At 40.8% G+C, this 19,372-nt stretch overlaps 4 protein-coding genes across 4 annotated transcripts in view; 2 read left to right on the forward strand and 2 right to left on the reverse strand.

Moving 5' to 3' along the window:
• LOC311026784 (phospholipase B1, membrane-associated-like) overlaps positions 1-19,372 on the forward strand; it is a gene marked incomplete at both ends in the record, with an annotated part of 41,826 nt that overhangs the window by 13,702 nt on the left and 8,752 nt on the right. Inside the window, 13 exons of the mRNA XM_084030483.1 lie at positions 6,311-6,384; positions 6,533-6,576; positions 6,669-6,777; positions 7,704-7,755; positions 7,853-7,933; positions 8,023-8,088; positions 8,170-8,270; positions 8,370-8,556; positions 8,777-8,872; positions 9,079-9,150; positions 9,355-9,432; positions 9,849-9,909; positions 10,144-10,202. Coding sequence (XP_083886609.1) covers positions 6,311-6,384; positions 6,533-6,576; positions 6,669-6,777; positions 7,704-7,755; positions 7,853-7,933; positions 8,023-8,088; positions 8,170-8,270; positions 8,370-8,556; positions 8,777-8,872; positions 9,079-9,150; positions 9,355-9,432; positions 9,849-9,909; positions 10,144-10,202 — 1,080 coding nt within the window. The remainder of the gene's footprint in view (positions 1-6,310; positions 6,385-6,532; positions 6,577-6,668; positions 6,778-7,703; positions 7,756-7,852; positions 7,934-8,022; positions 8,089-8,169; positions 8,271-8,369; positions 8,557-8,776; positions 8,873-9,078; positions 9,151-9,354; positions 9,433-9,848; positions 9,910-10,143; positions 10,203-19,372) is intronic.
• On the reverse strand, positions 413-5,089 carry LOC311026742 (amine sulfotransferase-like; the record flags this gene model as incomplete). Its single annotated transcript, XM_084030440.1, has 6 exons — positions 413-531; positions 652-826; positions 941-1,035; positions 1,413-1,539; positions 4,091-4,299; positions 4,945-5,089. 6 exons carry the CDS (start codon positions 5,087-5,089, stop codon positions 413-415), a joined length of 870 nt encoding a protein of 289 aa, XP_083886566.1.
• LOC311026743 (phospholipase B1, membrane-associated-like) lies at positions 11,776-13,959 on the forward strand (the record flags this gene model as incomplete). Its single annotated transcript, XM_084030441.1, has 6 exons — positions 11,776-11,842; positions 12,253-12,323; positions 12,427-12,531; positions 12,633-12,728; positions 12,833-12,907; positions 13,696-13,959. The coding sequence occupies exons 3-6, from the start codon at positions 12,433-12,435 to the stop codon at positions 13,957-13,959; spliced, it is 534 nt and encodes a 177-aa protein (XP_083886567.1). The 5' UTR covers positions 11,776-11,842; positions 12,253-12,323; positions 12,427-12,432.
• LOC311026950 (amine sulfotransferase-like) lies at positions 14,982-19,162 on the reverse strand. Its single transcript, XM_084030677.1, has 6 exons — positions 19,025-19,162; positions 18,171-18,379; positions 16,005-16,131; positions 15,537-15,631; positions 15,248-15,422; positions 14,982-15,128 (listed from the first exon to the last, which is right to left on the reverse strand). The coding sequence occupies exons 2-6, from the start codon at positions 18,366-18,368 to the stop codon at positions 15,010-15,012; spliced, it is 714 nt and encodes a 237-aa protein (XP_083886803.1). The 5' UTR covers positions 18,369-18,379; positions 19,025-19,162; the 3' UTR covers positions 14,982-15,009.

Below are 19,372 nucleotides of genomic sequence, written 5' to 3' on the forward strand. Positions count from 1 at the left end.
AGAAGTAACTATATACTTCGTACTTCTAGTTAATTATACTATAATTGTTGTGTTGTGGTGTTCATAGATGTTGTAGATGTTTTTTGGGCACTTGAACAACTTCTAGTGTCATACAGCTAAAACCAAACCAAAACAACTACTTAATGCATCATAGTGTTACCCTTACAGGTTTATAACTTACAAAGTAACAAAGTAAAAAGTCCACAGGTGAGTGCCCAATTCAACATATACGAAAAATATAATTCTCAATGAATAATAATCAAATGGAAAAAAAAAATAGTAAAATTGTTTGCATATGGCAGTTTTTAAAACTTTTTTTTTTTTGTGGAAAGTATTGAGGGCCAGACAAAAAGATGTTTATATAATCTCTACTGCATTTCCTTCAACACTGATTGACCGAATGATAACGGTGCTACTGTTCCAGCTCGGAGGTAAAGCACGGAGGCAGGCCTTCCAGATTCTCTTTCAACACTTTGTCAAAATGCTCATTCTGGGCCACTGTGAAGAAATTTTTCCAGTCACCAGCCACACCTGTCGACGATACACGCACAAATAGACTTCATTAGAATGTGATCTAATGCAAACTCACCTCTTAAAAACATAAAGAGAACACATAATCTACTATTAAAACCTGCATGTAGAAAAACAAACCTTTGCGCATGGTTGTGGTCATGTAGCGTTTCTTTTCCAATAAGTCCTTGTAGTTTGCCTTGGGGTCTGTCTTCATGCTCTTGAAGGTGGACGCCTCCACAACATGATCGATCGCTTCGTCTGTCAGATCTTTTCCCAGAAAAGCACACAGACCCACAACTTCTTTTCTGGGGTCCTGTTAATTACAAATGTTGAGGAAAAACCTTACATGTGTTCCAACTATACTTTATAGTGTATAACTCTGTTGATATCATACATAGATACATAGATGGATGAATAGATTACCAACCTTCAACAGATCTTCAAACTTGACGAAACGTATGTCCATCTGGTCTTTGGCATTGTTATATTCTCTCACATGATCGAACCAGGATCCCATATACACTGTTATTAGAGAATAAAAACAAGAAATGCAGACACACAAATGCACTATTTTGGCTCTTCTCAAACATTTCTACATTACAACAGTATTATTTATACTATAGCAGAGGTGTCAAAAGTACAGAAAATGTGATGGCAAAATGTAAGGGGTATAAAGTACACATTTGTTTTAAAATGGAAGGAGTAAAAGCGAAAAGTTCTCAGAAGTACTCCATCGAAGTACATTTACATTTAGGGAATTTAGCAGACGCTTTTGTCCAAAGCGACTCACAATAAGTACATTTGTCGAAAGAAAGAAAACACAACATATCATTGCCGATTCAGTAGTTTTACTTTGTTACTCCGAAACTCTGTACTATAAATATGAAACTTGAACCTACCATTGCCATCCAGGAAGTCCTGAAAGAAATCTTCAAAGCTCTTTGGTGTTTCCAACATGACGAAACTATGAGCAAAGTGATAGAGGGACACCAGGACATCCTTCGGGTTTCTCATCATGTACACAACCTGAACAGCATTCCATAAAAGGGGTTACCACTCTTGTTCATAGCTTAGTATCTGTAAATAAGCACAACTGGCCTGTCAAGCCTTGGATTTCTGCCATAACAGTGTGATTCAGTAACATGGGACATTTAGCCATGGTCAATTGTGATGTGTCTAGCTACGTACTACTGGCTGCAGTGAAACCAAGAAAACTCAGATGTTCTTTGAAATACACAGTCAATACGTTTATTCCTCAAGATGTCCATCCATCCATCCATTGTCTACCACTTATCCTGTATTCAGGGTCACGGGGGGCTGGAGCCGATCCCAGCTGTCATTGGGCGAAGGCAGGGTACACTCTGGACAGGACGCCAGTCCATCACAGGGCCGTAATAGAGACAAACAACCATTCACACTCACATTCACACCTACGGGCAATTTAAAGTCATCAATAAACCTATCCCCATCATGCATGTCTTTGAACTGTGGGAGGAAGCCGGAGAGAAACTGTGTATCTTGTAATACAATACAACATATTACTGCAGATTATGTCTTTAGGCTTTTTTAAATTTCCTTATATATATATATATATATATATATGTGTGTGTCAAAGATGAAGAGCTGGACAGCACCAGGCCCCGATATGATCCATACGTACTGGCTGAAGAAGCTAACTGCACTCCTTGAACGCCTAGCAGCCCAGATGAACCATCTGCTGAGGGATGGGATGGGGGATGGGACCCACCCAGAGTGGCTAACCAAGGGCAGGACAGTCCTAATCCTGAAAGACCCCCAGAAGGGTCCCGTCCCATCCAACTACCCGCCAATTACCTGTCTCTGCACAACATGGAAGGCCCTGTCAGGCATCATTGCGGCAAAGATGAGTAAGCATATGGCTCAATACATGAGCAAGGCACAGAAAGGAATTGGCAGTAACACCAGAGGAGCCAAGCACCAGCTACTGGTTGATAGAACAGTCGCCCGAGACTGTAAGAAGAGACAAACCAACCTGTGCACTGCCTGGATTGACTACAAGAAAGCCTACGACTCAATGCCGCACACATGGATACTGGAATGCCTGGAACTGTATAAGATCAACAGGAACCTAAGGGCCTTCATCCAGAACTCGATGGAAATGTGGAAGACAACCCTAGAGGCCAATTCAAAGCCAATTGCCCAAGTCAACATCAAGTGCGGCATATACCAGGGAGATGCACTATCACCACTGCTGTTCTGCATAGGCCTGAACCCCCTCAGTCAGATCATCACGAAGAGTGGCTACAGGTACCGATTCCGTAGTGGGGCAACAATCAGCCACCTCTACATGGATGACATCAAGCTGTACGCCAGGAGCGAGCGAGAAATAGACTCACTGATCCACACCACCAGGATCTACAGCGATGACATAGGGATGTCATTCGGATTGGACAAGTGTGGCCGGATGGTCTCAAAGACAGGCAAGATGATCAGGACTGAGGGGATCGACCTACCAGAGGGCAACATAGGTGATATCCAAGACAGCTACAAGTACCTTGGCATCCCACAGGCTAATGGAAACCATGAAGAGGCCACAAGGAAATCAACCACAGCCAAATACCTCCAGAGAGTAAGGCAGGTCCTGAAAAGTCAGCTGAATGGTAAGAACAAGGTCCGAGCCATCAACATGTACGCACTACCAGTCATCAGATACCCCGCTGGTATGATAAGCTGACCAAATGAGGAGCTAGAAGCCACAGATATCAGGACTAGAAAGCTCCTCACCATGCACGGAGGGTTCCACCCCAAATCCAGCACCCTGAGGCTATATACTAAGCGGAAAGAGGGAGGCCAAGGGCTAGTGAGCGTCAAGGCCACGGTCCAGGATGAAACATCGAAAATTCAAGATTACATCGAAAAAATGGCCCCGAAGGATGAACTGCTAAGTGAATGTCTCAGGCAGCAGAACCCTGATGAGAGTGCGGAGGAGGAGGAGGAGGAGGAGGAGCAGACAACCTGGAGGGACAAGCCCCTACATGGTATGTACCACCGTCAGATAGAGGAAGTGGCTGATATCAAGAAATCCTACCAGTGGCTGGAAAATGCAGGACTGACAGACAGCACAGAGGCACTAATCATGGCAGCACAAGAACAGGCCATAAGAACAAGAGCCATAGAGGCCAGGATCTACCAGAGCAGATCAGACCCAAGATGCAGACTGTGCAAAGAAGCCCCTGAGACAGTCCAGCACATAGTAGCAGGGTGTAAGATGCTAGCTGGATCAGCGTACATGGAGAGGCACAACCAAGTGGCTGGGATAGTACACAGGAACATCTGCAACCAGTATGGAATAGAAGTACCCAAATCCCAATGGGCCATACCACAGAAGGTGACTGAGAACAACAGGGCCAAGGTTCTGTGGGACTTCTGCTGTGGGAACAGCTCCTGGCTAACCAACCGGACATAGTGGTGGTGGACAAAGAGCAGAAGACAGTGGTGTATATATATATATATATAATATGTATATAAATGTATATATATTTTTTTTCTGGAAGTCTGGAATGACAGCAGCAGAGACAATACTGTAAGTTCATGTTACCTTGACTCGCTTGGTTTTCACTCCGTGGGGCAACATGTCAGGGGGGAGGTGTGTGCCGTATAGCCGAGGATCTGGCCTTTCACGACGAAAGTTGTCCACAGAATTGCCCTCCAGCCAAGGAACACGCAACCTGTTCGAGGCGTCTTCCACCTGGTCGGGGTGTGCAGCATCCATAATCTTGACAAGAATCTGCTGCATCCATGCTGTGCCTTCACACAGAATAGATAGTTAATGCTTATGTTGAATTGCATGCTTGCCTGTATAGCTGACCTGCTGTGCACTTACGGCAAGCCTCTAGGGGAAAGTCATTTATAAGAAGTAATTAACTGGAAGTACTATTTGAACACTTTATCTATTCCTATACGTATAACCAAGTTATACAGTTCTGCCAAGGACATAAAATACATCATGCTTTATTTTTCAAGTCTGTAACGTCCCACTAATTCCCCAAAGGCTCCCTAAAAGGAACTAGAATAGCCCGTGATGTAAATGCAGAGCACCTAACCAGGTGGTGTTCATAGATGTAGATGTTTTTTGGGCACTTTAACAACTTCCAGTGTCATACAAGACAGCTCCAAAACAACTACTTAATGCATCATAGTGTTCGGTATTCCCTTACAGGCTTATAACTTAGAAAGTAACAAAGTAAAAAGTCCACAGGCAAGTGCACAATTCAACATATACGAATACTTCTCAATGAATTATAATCAAATTACATTTCTTTAAACTTGTTTGAATATGGCAATTTTTTAAAGAGATTTTTTTTTCTATAATTAATATCAAATAACATTAGTTATTTCCAGAAAACGCATTGCAAATGATTAGGAAATAACAGATATGTGTCATTGACTGACCTGACTTTGGGTAAGTGATTAGATAGATGTCACTTGGCCGGACATCAACATGCTGGAGAGCATCAAGGTCTTTGGGATTCAACCCCTCCTGCACAACAAAGTTCCTTCCTTTGTATCTGAACAGGTAAGGACTTAGTAGATCCATGTGTGGATAAACGCTTCGGTCAGCTTCTAGTCGAGATCCTTCAACAACATAAAAGAGCAAGTGTACCTCTACCAGAATTAGTACATGCTATACTCTGCAAATAATAAAACAGGTTTTATACTTATTGTAGAAAATCTCCTCCCCCTCCAGGCATTGTTGGAATGTGCCTCAGGTGGAGACCAGGAGTTATTAAGTTTACCCGCTCCTCGACTTTTTCATGAGAACAAGGAAACTGGCAGGCATAAGAAAATGTTAACTTGGCAAGGACGTCTTCAAGTCCTCCAACACATCAACATTTCTTTATCATCTAGGCACTCTTTTCAATTTCATTGAGACACACTGGTTTCGGAAGAGTCCAATGCAATGATAGATTTACTATGCTTCGGAAACAATACCGGAAACCGAAGGCTCCTTGAGGGCCACGCCACAGAGACTGGGTATTCACAATTTATTACTGTGGAACTGAAAGAAAGATGGCTCGATGGTTATGGCATTATATTGATGCATTGCATTATATAATGAATAATGTAATATTTAAATTGTAGGGGCATATCACAGATATTGAACATGTGATGTTAAAAAGCTGCAAAGCACACTTTAGTATGAATTATGTGCAATCGCCTATATATTTAAAAAAAATTGTACTTCCACCACAGGTTTGATATTTTCTGTTTTGGGCTATCTATCTGGCTGCACGGTGGTGTAGTGGGTAGCACTGTTGCCTCACAGCTCGAGGGTCCCGGGTTCCATTCCTGGGTTGGGTTTTGGGTTCCTTCTGTGTGGAGTTTGCATGTTCTCCCGTGTAAGCGTGGGTTCTCACCGGGTTCTCCAGCTTCCTCCCACAGTCCAAAGACATGCAGGATGGGGATAGGTTCATTGATAACTCTAAATGTCCCGTAGGTGTGAATGTGAGTTTGAATGGTTGTCTGTCTCTACATATTGGCCCTGTGATAGACTGGCATCCTGTCCAGGGTGAACCCTGCCTTCACCCAACGACAGCTGGGATTGGCTCCAGCCCCCTGCAACCCTGAATACAGGATAAGTTGTAGACGATGGATGGATGGATGGATAGCGTATTTAATTATATGAATATTGTAGTCAGACTTGAGGGAGACTTAGATAATTATGTTAGAGGAATGGGGAAACAAATAAACATCTTTTATATCTAAGGTTATCAAAGAATCTGATGTTACAGAAACGTTATACTGTTCTATCTGTTAGGCAGGGAACGGCATCGCTTCCAGCCCCACCAACATCCTGGACGTCCTCAGCCAGTACAGAGGTCTATCCTGGAGGTAATGTAAGACTTTCCAACAGAACTAACATTGCAACACTACTTGTTGTGACGTGTTGACATAAATGTGGTTCTACAACCACCCATATATTTAGTTGGAAAGTCATTTTAATTCAGAATTTCAACATAACATTGTGTATTTTTTGCAGTATTGGTGGAGATGAAAACCTCACGACCATCACCACACTGCCTAGTGAGTCTTCTTAGTGACTGGTTCAAAGAACATGTCAAAGTCAGTCTTTGTTGCTATGAGATTCGTATTGTTATTTCCTTTGTTCTAAACAGACATCTTAAAACATTTTAACCACAACCTGACGGGCTATTCTGTTGGCATGGGCAAGCAGCATACTCCTCAGGCGTTCCTCAACCAGGCTGTAGCAGGAGCCAAGAGCAGGTGAGTTAGAAACATCTTCAGCAGCCACTTAAAGTGATGGTTCAGAGTGTTGACAAGTGTTGACAAGTGTTGACCTGATAATACAAGCATTTATAAAAACTCAGCGAAACTTTTTCATACTCTCGCGTGAAACTCGCGTGACGGCATCGGCTGGGTAAACAGGGAAGTGGCGTCGGTGCAGCGTTAGCATTAGCAGCAGAGGATAAAAGCTATCAGGCAAATGTTCTTTTAAATAAACTCCTGGTGTACTTACAAACTTTCAAACGCCTCGTTTAGTGAGTACAGACCCTATGTGTACTACTGCAGAAGTTTGGTAGCATTCCATGCATTATTAGTGGGGTAATTTAAGAGATATACAAGATGTACCATTAGCGCCAGTACTAAGCCATTCGGCTGATCGCCCTATCTTGACCAATGCTGACCATTACTAAAAATGCTTCCGAGGGGGTGTTTGGCTGGATGTCATGGTGAAAATGACCTAGGGTACATTTCACTCCGAACCATCACTTTAAATGTTTTTAATATGTATAATTTTTATTTTACTACAGAAAACTGTTTATGTTAGGGGAATTAAGCTCCAAATCCATTTGACATAAATGTAATTTGTCAATTGAGGAGTTCATTTTTCAAATTTTCTTTCTTCTTCGCAAAATTAAGCAAATACAGCAAAATGGACTAAATATCGGAAATGCTGCGATCTAATGGGACCACAATTGTTTAAATTGCACTTGTCTGCAATTTTACAATATCTGTATGGTTTACCATATAAACAAAAATAATCTTGAAACAAAAAAAAAATCTTGCTTTGGGTATTCTCACTAGCTTTCTCTGGACTTTGAATCTGAATTATTTTAGCGATATAAAAAAGCTGGGGAAAGTAGAATTATCTTTACCGTCTCATTATGATATTTTGTTTGTGTTTTAAGGAACATACCAAAACAGGTGCAAGCCCTGGTGGCAAGGATGAAAGACGACCCTGTAAGTTTATAAATTCATATTTATTCTTTACCTATTTTTACATTTTTAACATCACTACATACGTTTTGCGTTCCTGAAATTCTTCTTTCCTTCACAGAGGATAAATTTTGAATCCGATTGGAAGGTGATCACCCTTTTCATTGGTGGAAATGACGTCTGCGACCACTGCTTCAACTCTGTAAGTGCTAATGTGGAGTAATAATCCACAAGTCATTTCTGAGAGGCGCCAAAAGTCACAACCTGAAAATGTTTTTCATCTATTTTCAGCTACTTCACTCTGTCGAGAATTATATTCATAATATTCGCGACAGCCTGGATTATTTACACAAAGAGGTAAAGAAATGAGCAGACATGCAGCTACACTTTTGTATATTTTGATTGTTTGTGAGCTTTGATTGAGCTTGTCTCTGTCAGGTACCTCGGGCTCTGGTCAACTTAATAGAGCCACTTCATATTACCCCTCTGAGAGAAATGCACCTGGACAAGTCACTGAAATGCCCAACTTGGTTGGTAAAGTGAGTCTGTCTTTTCTACCTCCTCCTCATATTCTCACTGATATCGAAGCTCTTATAAATAAAGCGTGGTAAAACACCTGATTGTCCTTCCTTTGCCAGTATTCTGTGCCCTTGTGTTATCTTGCCAAAACCGGAGTCTAAAGCTCTGCAAATGGTGGAGGACTTCAATCGAGGCTATCAGGCAGTGCTGGGTGAGCTTGTGGAGTCCAGCTGGTACGACACTCGCTCAGACTTCACTGTGGTCGTCCAGCCGTTCTTCAGGAATGTCCTCGTCCCCAGACTGCCGGTCAGTGACAAAGCTCCAAAGCTTCCAAGTCATACAGACTTAGATCAAATGTTTTTTTTCTTTTCCCACTTTGTAATTTTTTTGTTCTAGTACTGTAGTACAACTTTTTCTAGAGCCTACATCAGATTACATTGGCCTTACTCCTACTTAGTATATTCATACATGTTCTGACTCTGTAAAAATCCTTAAGGTTCATTCATTTGCTTTACGTTTTCCACAGGATGGCCGTATGGATCGCTCCTTCTTCAGCGCTGACTGCTTCCATCTCGGACAGAAGGCCCAGACACTGATGGCTCGCTCCCTTTGGAACAACATGGTAAGTATTAGTGATTATAAATCAGAAAATATAATATATATACATGTACAGATCATAAATCACAATCTCAATATATGAAATAATTTGAGGATAATCCCCATCTCTCCCCTATTCCCCACCATGTCTTCAGGTTTAATGTGACAGTGTATTTTAAATTAGAAATGTTGGATGATACTCAGCTGTCACTCTGACTCTTGTTTTCCCAGCTGGAACCTCTGGGAAATAAGACTACCTTACAGGATTTTGCTGCAGACACTGACCTGAAATGTCCAACTGAGGTGGGAATTTGTGTTTAAGTCGAGTGAGTGCTCTTAAATGACGGTGCTTTTGTAAATCCTGCGATGGCTCACACAGTGAGAACAATTCTATAAATGAATCCCCAAAGCGTCTGTTATGAAAACCATGTAATGTTTTTGAATGTATACGTCGGTTTTGTAACTTTTGAGGACATCATGTAATGTAGGTTCTCTCACTTGTCTCAGACGTCTCCGTACATCCGGACCTATAACAACAGCAATTACACGTATGCTGGTCCCTCTCCAACACCAGGACCTATCAAAGTAAGCATTCAATCTCCATCTGAAACACTAAGAAGTGTCTCCTTGTAAAACCTAAACCTAATTTAATAATTGAAAGTCATTTATCAAGGAAAAATGCCAAATATTCAGCTTCTTAAATGTCTTCTTGATTTCTTTCTGTTTTGTATGAATATAAATTGAACATATTTGGATTTTTTGATAAAATGAGCAGTATACAAACATGACATCAGGCTCTGTGGACTTCTTAACCCTCTACCGCATGGTGTAGCCCTCAGGCAACAAACTACATTTGAACCTCACACTGGCCCCAGTTATCAGTTATCTTCTGCAAAAGCACCACAACAGCCAGAGGGAAACAAAATAATAATACAAAATGTTACTCTTTATGTTCATCCATCTAGTTTCTCAATATCAATCTTTTTCTTTATCCCACCCAGAACTGGGGAAGCGATTTCTCCTGTGTGGACGTTGCTCCATCTGGCACGGTGCCATCTTCAGGTGAGGCAGATAGGTATTTCTTCATTATCAGTAGACAGTCAATATGAGATCTTTTAGCTGATAGCTGAAACGAGGACAGCTATGCGCACCATCAATGCTCTAATCACTTACACATTTTACACACAGTGACTTTAAATCTGAGGGGGAATGGCTGCAGAAAATAGGAGATGGTGAAGTGCTAAATATGACATTGTATAAGAATGAGGTTGAAACTCTTGTTTATGTTATTTGTAGTTCACAAGCTAAGACCAGCAGACATCAAGGTGGTGGCGGCACTGGGAGGCTCTTTAACGGTTGGTGTCATAACCTAACACAATAATATCCATCTTATCCAGGTTATAAGTACAGGAGGCACAATGTAAATCACATATATAACAATTAAAATTAATGAGTACTTCACTGGTAGTGATTATCTTTTTTTGCATGTGTTGATGGGAAACGTTTAACATCAACCAGTAACCTGTTGTTATCAGCTATTTAGTGTCATTGAACTATGAACTCTCTAACCAGTTTGTGATGTGTTACCGGTAATGATCATCCCTTTTATGTTCTAGTGTTTAGGCTTTCACTGCTCTCACTGTTATCTGTGGCATACAATATTTATTACTTTTCTTTTCTTTTTTACATAATTTGGCTTTTTTTTTGTCTGCAGGCAGGCACTGGTGCGAAGGCAAAGAACCTGTTTGGGCTCAATAAAGAGTATAAAGGAGTATCGTGGAGGTACGACAGGCATGTAGTGTTGACAAGGTTTACAATAACCATCATGTTTCACAAACCATGCTGATGTTTGATGGCATGTTGGAGGGGATATGTCTCTGGAGACGGTCACAACACTACCAAGTGAGTTAATGCCACTTGTTTGGGGAAGCAATGCTGTTTCTGTGAGTGACAGAATGCTGTAGAGGAGCATTTTATTTTTAACCTTACTGTGGGGCAATTTCTAAACAATGAGGAAGTATATGATGAAAATACAAAATATGTTCCGACATGAGGCCCAATGTCTGCTCTTTCTAAATGGGAGCTACTATAGCCGCAGTCTTCACTTTAGTTTCCACTTCAATGTAATTGATTCCTCATGATATTTTGTTTGTAGTCCCATTTGCTACATCATTTTTTTACCCAGCTGCTAGACTGACGAAAAACTGGTTCTCAATCCATTTCCTTTTTTTTTTTTAATCTCAACCAGACATCTTGAAGAAGTTCAACCCCGCCTTAAAGGGCTTCTCAAAAGGCCAGGGCTCCAGACAGAAAGCCTTCAACATGGCTGTTCCTGGAGCTAAGACCTCGTATGTAGCGTGCTCTTTTATGTCCTCCACCTGGCTAAACATCATTGAACAAGCCATTGTCACCTCTCTAACGCCTGTTTACTCTCATTGTTCGGTTACAGAGAGGTCCCAGAGCAAGTCCAAGCTCTCATCAAGGCTATGAGAGAAAATAAGGTCAGACTCCCAAAAGAAGTCAACAAGTGACTTTATTCGTGTCTGCCTCCTTCGTGCTCATATGTTCTACATGTTACACAGGAGGTGGACTTCGAAAAGGACTGGAAACTTGTGACAATATTTTCTGGAGGAAATGATATTTGCAATTACTGCTTAGACCAAGTAGGTGTTCTTTGTATGTAATTTACTTGATTAACCACACGTGTCAAAGAACTGCAGTTTAAAGAACAACAACATACTTTCTCTGCAGAACAATCTGTCACCCAAGAACTACAGCCACAATATGATGCTCAGTTTGGACCTGCTTTACAAGGAGGTGAGATATTTATTACCAGTAATTATGTCATCTGTCATTGAAAGGTGTGTCATGTCTCTCTCTCTCTCTCTCTCTCTCTCTAGGTACCAAGGCTGTTGGTTAACCTTGTGGACGTCCTGCAGATAGATCCATTAAAATCAGTTAAGAGGGACACGCTTGGCTGTTCCCTCTTGCAGAGGTTTGTTTTGCCTGTTTTTCTCTCCGTTTCATCATCAAACCACAGACCGAAACAATTAGCAACGAGCTGAAGAACACAGGGATCACAGCATTTAGCAGCTAAAGAACAGAGCTGGTGGAAACCAAGACCAAAGTGGTCAAAAAATGGTGTAGTTTCGCTTAAATCTGATATCATTAAATCATTAAGCATCTTATAAATATCATGATTTTCTCAAGCAGTGAGAATTAAAGGCCAGCTATATTTGTGTTGATCTTCTGATATGTTCGTATTGTGATTTTGTAATCAACACAAAAGTAGTAATGAAATTATTTGCCAGTTTGACTTTTCAAGTTTTCTGATTCTTTCATTTGGGATCAGCTCCTTTTTCATTTTGACAAAAGGAGAATAAACGGGAATCTGTTTGTTCACAGGACAAGCTGTCCCTGTGTTGTCAACCCAGCCGAAAAGTCCCCAGAGTTTGAAGAGATAAAACGAATCAATCGTGAGTATCAGGTAAAAGCAAAGAGGTCTTTCAATCATTTAAATGTATATGTTTTAAATCGGGATCCTTCCGTCATTCCTCCTGTTGTCATTTCCCCCCTCAGGCTGAGATGCAGTATCTTATTTCTGGGAATCGCTATGAGGGAAAAGAAGACTTTGCTGTTGTCCTTCAACCCTTTTTACTCAATTCCTTCATCCCTCATATTGGAGTGAGTAACAGAGACATACAAACGTGTCCCAACAATAAAAAAAAGCATCAAAACAGAAATAATGAAGTGTACCCATGCTAAAAAGCTACTCTTTTCACCAGGAGGGTGAGGTTGACCCAAGTTTCTTCTCTGTGGACTGTTTCCACATCAGTGAGCGAGCTCATGCCGAGATGGCTATCGCCTTGTGGAATAACATGGTGAGCAAGCAGCCGGGCCAAAACGCAGCACCAAAAGCAGTTCTTCCAAGTGTTTTTGTTGCTGTTTTGTTTGGTTTTACAGCATTTCTCCCCTCTGTCTTCAGTTGGAGCCCATAGGCAGAAAGCAGAACTACAACAACTTCACATATGACCGATCTAAGATTCACTGTCCTTCTGAGGTATGTGTGGTGAGAAGTCCCCATGTTCACAACTCAACTAAGTAGTACATCACCAAACTAGATACATCGACTAATTAATTAGGAATAGAGTTTTAAGTGTCTAAGTTTCATGGCAACCAACAGTGTAAAATAATCCAATATATTTTTAAAATATAGCTTGAATATTAGGGAACCAGGGAAATAAGTCACTTTGGCTTTGTTTATCCGGTGCCATGCCTCAGTTTTATAGATGGATTACTTTATTTGACATGCTGTTTATAATTTGTTGGATTTAGTTTGTTTTGTGTTTCTGCGTGTCCATGTTTGATTGAATCTGCTTTTTTTTGTTAGCTGTTGTTTTTTTTTGGTGAATACAGTTCATGGTGGTAAAGGGTGTTATGTGTAGTTTATATAGTCATTTTAAAATTTAATTTCAACAGTTGGTAAAGTCTTGAGAAAGAAACATGGAATTAGGAAATCAAATATTTGATGTGGTTAATGCCTTGAAATGAAACAGATAAGGCCTTTTGATATAAAAACTCCTGAAGTGACATAAAAGCTTCATGACCTTAAAATGTATTTTACAATCCCAACATTTCATGATTTTATATTTTGTCGGTTTTTATCATATTTTGAATGAGATAATTTATTTCCTAATGTCTCGAACACATCGGATCTCGATACTGACTCATCGACCCATAATCCTTTAACTAAAGTGTGGCTCTTTGTGGTTGACTTTTCAATATAGATTGAAGATTCTATCACACATTTATTAAGTTCTGTGCTGAGCTGTGTTATGTTTCCTTCAGGCCAATCCTTTCATCTTCACCAAGATCAACAGCCTACCAAGTCCACCTGTAACCACGACTACCACAACTGCTTCTACAGTCACCATGGCTACCACGGTCTCTGTGGTTAAGTGTCCCTCATCTATGCCCGTGTGGGTGCCAGTGATTGTGGGACTTGTCAGTTTACTGGCTGGCGTTCTCATTGCCTGGCTAATTCTCTGCAGTGGTCAGCGTTGGAACGGTAAAGTGGAGAATGCAGTTGAAATGAAGGGAACCGGTTTTTAATGCAGTTCTTGGTATGAAGCCGTATTTATTGTCTACACAGTATATTTAAGACTTAAAGCTGCGGCAAGCATTTTTGACTACTAGACGGCAGAGAGTTAGATGACTTAACTTGGCTTTGTCTCTTTTTCTTGCCATCTGTTGAATTTAAGTTGAATATTCGTTAGCACTGTAGCCCTGGTTTGATCCACCAATTTCTAGTTGTTGACTTTCTTCACCAGATGCTTGTTTGCTTTAGCTCTCTGCCGTTTCACCTGCAGGAATTTGTGAACACTCGGCTTGCCTGAGGTTGTAGAAGAGAGTCTTTGTCGTCAACAAAGTTATCTAGAAAGCTACGAGGAGCTGCAGGCCGTGATGCAGATTGTCAGTTGGAATGGCTAGAAGCCTGTTCATGTTATAGAGACTAATGTGATTATAACGTTATAACGTTATAACGTTTGATGCTAACAATTATAACGTTAGCATCAGAATGTTACTTTGGCCCTCACTACAAATATGTCATTTTTTTTTTAAATGTTTCTACTACACAGAAATTGTGAAATATCCCATATGTAATTGGCTGACATCGTTGAATCCAGAAGTTTTGTACATTTCTCTTCTCATTTGTATTTATTGATAGAATAAAATTACCACAATATTGGAAACATGGCTGCCTTTTTAATCACTAAATGAACTCTACATTATCCAGGTGATATTTTTTAGCCATACTAGCTTGGTGGCTCTAGGAATTTGATGTTTGTTGGATTTACTGTTAAGATTCGATGGGAGTTCGGACCCCAGAGCAGAGACTGACACAAGTCTTCCCTTACAGGTTTATAACTTACAAAGTAACAAAGTAAAAAGTCCACAGGTGAGTGCACAATTCAACATATACAAAAAATATATTTCTCAAAGAATAATAATCAAATGAAAAAAAAAAAGGAAAATTGTTTGCATATGGCAGTTTTTAAAATTGATTTTTTTTTGTGGAAAGTATTGAGGGTCAGACAAAAAGATGTTTATATAATCTCTACTGCATTTCCTTCAACACTGATTGACCGAATGATAACGGTGCTACTGTTCCAGCTCCGAGGTAAAGCACGGAGGCAGGCCTTCCAGATTCTCTTTCAACACTTTGTCAAAATGCTCATTCTGGGCCACTGTGAAGAAATTTTTCCAGTCACCAGCCACACCTGTCGAAGATACACGCACACATAGACTTCATTAGAACGTGATCTAATGCAAACTCACCTCTTAAAAACATAAAGAGAACACATAATCTACTATTAAAACATGCATGTAGAAAACAAACCTTTGCGCATGGTTGCGGTCATGTAGCGTTTCTTTTCCAATAAGTCCTTGTAGTTTGCCTTGGGGTCTGTCTTCATGCTCTTGAAGGTGGATGCCTCCACAACATGATCGATCGCTTCGTCCGTCAGATCTTTTCCCAGAAAAGCACACAGACCCACAACTTCTTTTCTGAGGTCCTGTTAATTACAAATGTTGAGGAAAAACCTTACATGTGTTCCAACTATACTTTATAGTGTATAACTCTGTTGATATCATACATAGATACATAGATGGATGAGTGGATTACCAACCTTCAACAGATCTTCAAACTTGACGAAACGTATGTCCATCTGGTCTTTGGCATTGTAATATTCTCTCACATGATCGAACCAGGATCCCATAAAACCTGTTATAGAGAATAAAAACAAGAAATGCAGACAAACAAATGCACTATTTTTGCTCTTCTCAAACATGTCTACATTACAACAGTATTATTTATACTATAGAGGTGTCAAAAGTACAGAAAATGTGATGGCAAAATGTAAGGAGTATAAAGTACACGTTTGTATTAAAATGGAAGGAGTAAAAGCGAAAAGTTCTCAGAAGTACTCCATCGAAGTACATTTACATTTAGGGCATTTAGCAGACCCTTTTGTCCAAAGCGACTCACAATAAGTACATTTGTCGAAAGAAAGTAACCGCCACATATCATTGCCAATTAAGTAGTTTTACTTTGTTACTCCCCAACTCTGTACTATAAATATAACACTTGAACCTACCATTGCCATCCAGGAAGTCCTGAAAGAAATCTTCAAAGCTCTTTGGTGTTTCCAACATGACCCAACTATGAGCAAAGTTATAGAGGGACACCAGGACATCCTTCGGGTTTCTCATCATGTACACAACCTGAACAGCATTCCATAAAAGGGGTTACCACTCTTGTTCATAGCTTAGTATCTGTAAATGAGCACAACTGGCCTGTCAAGCCTTGGATTTCTGCCGTCTATCACAGGGCCGACATGTAGAGACAGACAACCATTCACGCTCACGTTCACACCTACTGGCAATCTGGCATCCTGCATGTCTTTGAACTGTGGGAGGAAGCCGGAGAGAAACTGTGCATCTTGCAACCAGAAATACAACATATTACCTGTGTACATTAGCAAACTATAAGTGTATTACGTGTATTTTATATATGTATATATATACACTCAACAAAAATATAAACGCAACACTTTTGTTTTTGCTCCCATTTTTCATGAGATGGACTTAAAGATCTAAAATTAATTCCAGATACACAATATTACCATTTCTCTCAAACATTGTTCACAAATCTGTCTAAATGTGTGATAGTGAGCACTTCTGCTTTGCTGAGATAATCCATCCCACCTCACAGGTGTGCCACATCAAGATGCTGATCTGACATCATGATTAGTGCACAGGTGTACCTTATACTGCCCACAATAAAAGGCCACTCTGAAATGTGCAGTTTTGTCTCACAGCAAAATGCCACAGATGCCACAAGCATTGAGGGAGCGTGCAATTGACATGCTGACAGCAGGAATGTCAACCAGATCTGTTGCTCGTGCATTGAATGTTCATTTCTCCACCATAAGCCGTCTCCAAAGGCGTTTCAGAGAATATGGCAGTACATCCAACCGGCCTCACAGCCGCAGACCACGTGTAACCACACCAGCCCAGGACCTCCACATCCAGCAGGTTCACCTCCAAGATCGTCTGAGACCAGCCACTCAGACAGCTGCTGAAACAATTGGTTTGCATAACCAAACAATTTCTGCACAAACTGTCAGAAACCGTCTCAGGGAAGCTCAACTGCATGCTCGTCGTCCTCATCGGGGTCTTGACCTGACTCCAGCTCGTCGCCGTAACAGACTTGAGTGGGCAAATGCTCACATTCGATGGCGTCTGGCACGTTGGAGAGGTGTTCTCTTCACGGATGAATCTCGGTTTACATTGTTCAGGGCAGATGGCAGACAGCGTGTGTGGCGTCGTGTGGGTGAGCGCTTTGCTGATGTCAATGTTGTGGATCGAGTGGCCCATGGTGGTGGTGGGGTTATGGTATGGGCAGGCATCTGTTATGGACGAAGAACACAGGTGCATTTTATTGATGGCATTTTGAATGCACAGAGATACCGTGATGAGATCCTGAGGCCCATTGTTGTGCCATACATCCATGAACATCACCTCATGTTTCAGCAAGATAATGCACGGCCCCATGTTGCAAGGATCTGTACACAATTCTTGGAAGCTGAAAATGTCCCAGTTCTTGCATGGCCAGCATACTCACCCGACATGTCACCCATTGAGCATGTTTGGGATGTGCTTGACCGGCGTATACGACAGCGTGTACCAGTTCCCACTAATATCCAGCAACTTCCCACAGCCATTGAAGAGGAGTGGACCAACATTCCACAGGCCACAATTGACAATCTGATAAACTCTATGCGAAGAAGATGTGTTGCACTGCATGAGGCAAATGGTGGTCACACCAGATACTGACTGGTTCTGAGTCCCCAGACCCCCAATAAAGCAAAAAAATTCACATTTCAGGGTGGCCTTTTATTGTGGACAGTCTAAGGCACACCTGTGCACTAATCATGATGTCAGATCAGCATCTTGATGTGGCACACCTGTGAGGTGGGATGGATTATCTCAGCAAAGCAGAAGTGCTCACTATCACACATTTAGACTGATTTGTAAACAATCTTTGAGAGAAATGGTAATATTGTGTATCTGGAATGAATTTTAGATCTTTAAGTCCATCTCATGAAAAATGGGAGCAAAAACAAAAGTGTTGCGTTTATATTTTTGTTGAGTGTATATATATATATATATATATATATATATAATGTATGTATGTATATATTTTTTTTCTAGAAGTCTGGAATGACAGCAGCAGAGACAATACTGTAAGTTTATGTTACCTTGACTCTCTTGGTTTTCACTCCGTGGGGCAACATGTCAGGGGGGAGGTGTGTGCGGTGAAGCCGAGGATCTGGCCTTTCACGAAGAAAGCTGTCCACAGAATTGCCCTCCAGCCAAGGAACACGCAACCTGTTGGTGGCGTCTTCCACCTGGTCGGGGTGTGCAGCATCCATAATCTTGACAAGAATCTGCTGCATCCATATTGTGCCTTCACACAGAATAGATAGTTAATGCTTATGTTGAATTGCATGCTTGCCTGTATAGCTGAACTGCTGTGCATTAACGGCAAGCCTCTAGGGGAAAGTCATTTATTAGAGGTAATTAACTGGAAGTACTATTTGAACACTTTATCTATTCCTATACGTATAACCAAGTTATACAGTTCTGCCAAGGACATAAAATACATCATGCTTTATTTTTCAAGTCTGTAACGTCCCACTAATTCCCCAAAGGCTCCCTAAAAGGAACTAGAATAGCCCGTGATGTAAATGCAGAGCACCTAACCAGGTGGTGTTCATAGATGTAGATGTTTTTTGGGCACTTTAACAACTTCCAGTGTCATACAAGACAGCTCCAAAACAACTACTTAATGCATCATAGTGTTCGGTATTCCCTTACAGGCTTATAACTTAGAAAGTAACAAAGTAAAAAGTCCACAGGCAAGTGCACAATTCAACATATACGAATACTTCTCAATGAATTATAATCAAATTACATTTCTTTAAACTTGTTTGAATATGGCAATTTTTTAAAGAGATTTTTTTTTCTATAATTAATATCAAATAACATTAGTTATTTCCAGAAAACGCATTGCAAATGATTAGGAAATAACAGATATGTGTCATTGACTGACCTGACTTTGGGTAAGTGATTAGATAGATGTCACTTGGCCGGACATCAACATGCTGGAGAGCATCAAGGTCTTTGGGATTCAACCCCTCCTGCACAACAAAGTTCCTTCCTTTGTATCTGAACAGGTAAGGACTTAGTAGATCCATGTGTGGATAAACGCTTCGGTCAGCTTCTAGTCGAGATCCTTCAACAACATAAAAGAGCAAGTGTACCTCTACCAGAATTAGTACATGCTATACTCTGCAAATAATAAAACAGGTTTTATACTTATTGTAGAAAATCTCCTCCCCCTCCAGGCATTGTTGGAATGTGCCTCAGGTGGAGACCAGGAGTTATTAAGTTTACCCGC

Source organism: Eutrigla gurnardus, assembly GCF_963514095.1.
Source record: "Eutrigla gurnardus genome assembly, chromosome: 16".
NCBI classification, from domain to species: Eukaryota; Metazoa; Chordata; class Actinopteri; order Perciformes; family Triglidae; genus Eutrigla; species Eutrigla gurnardus.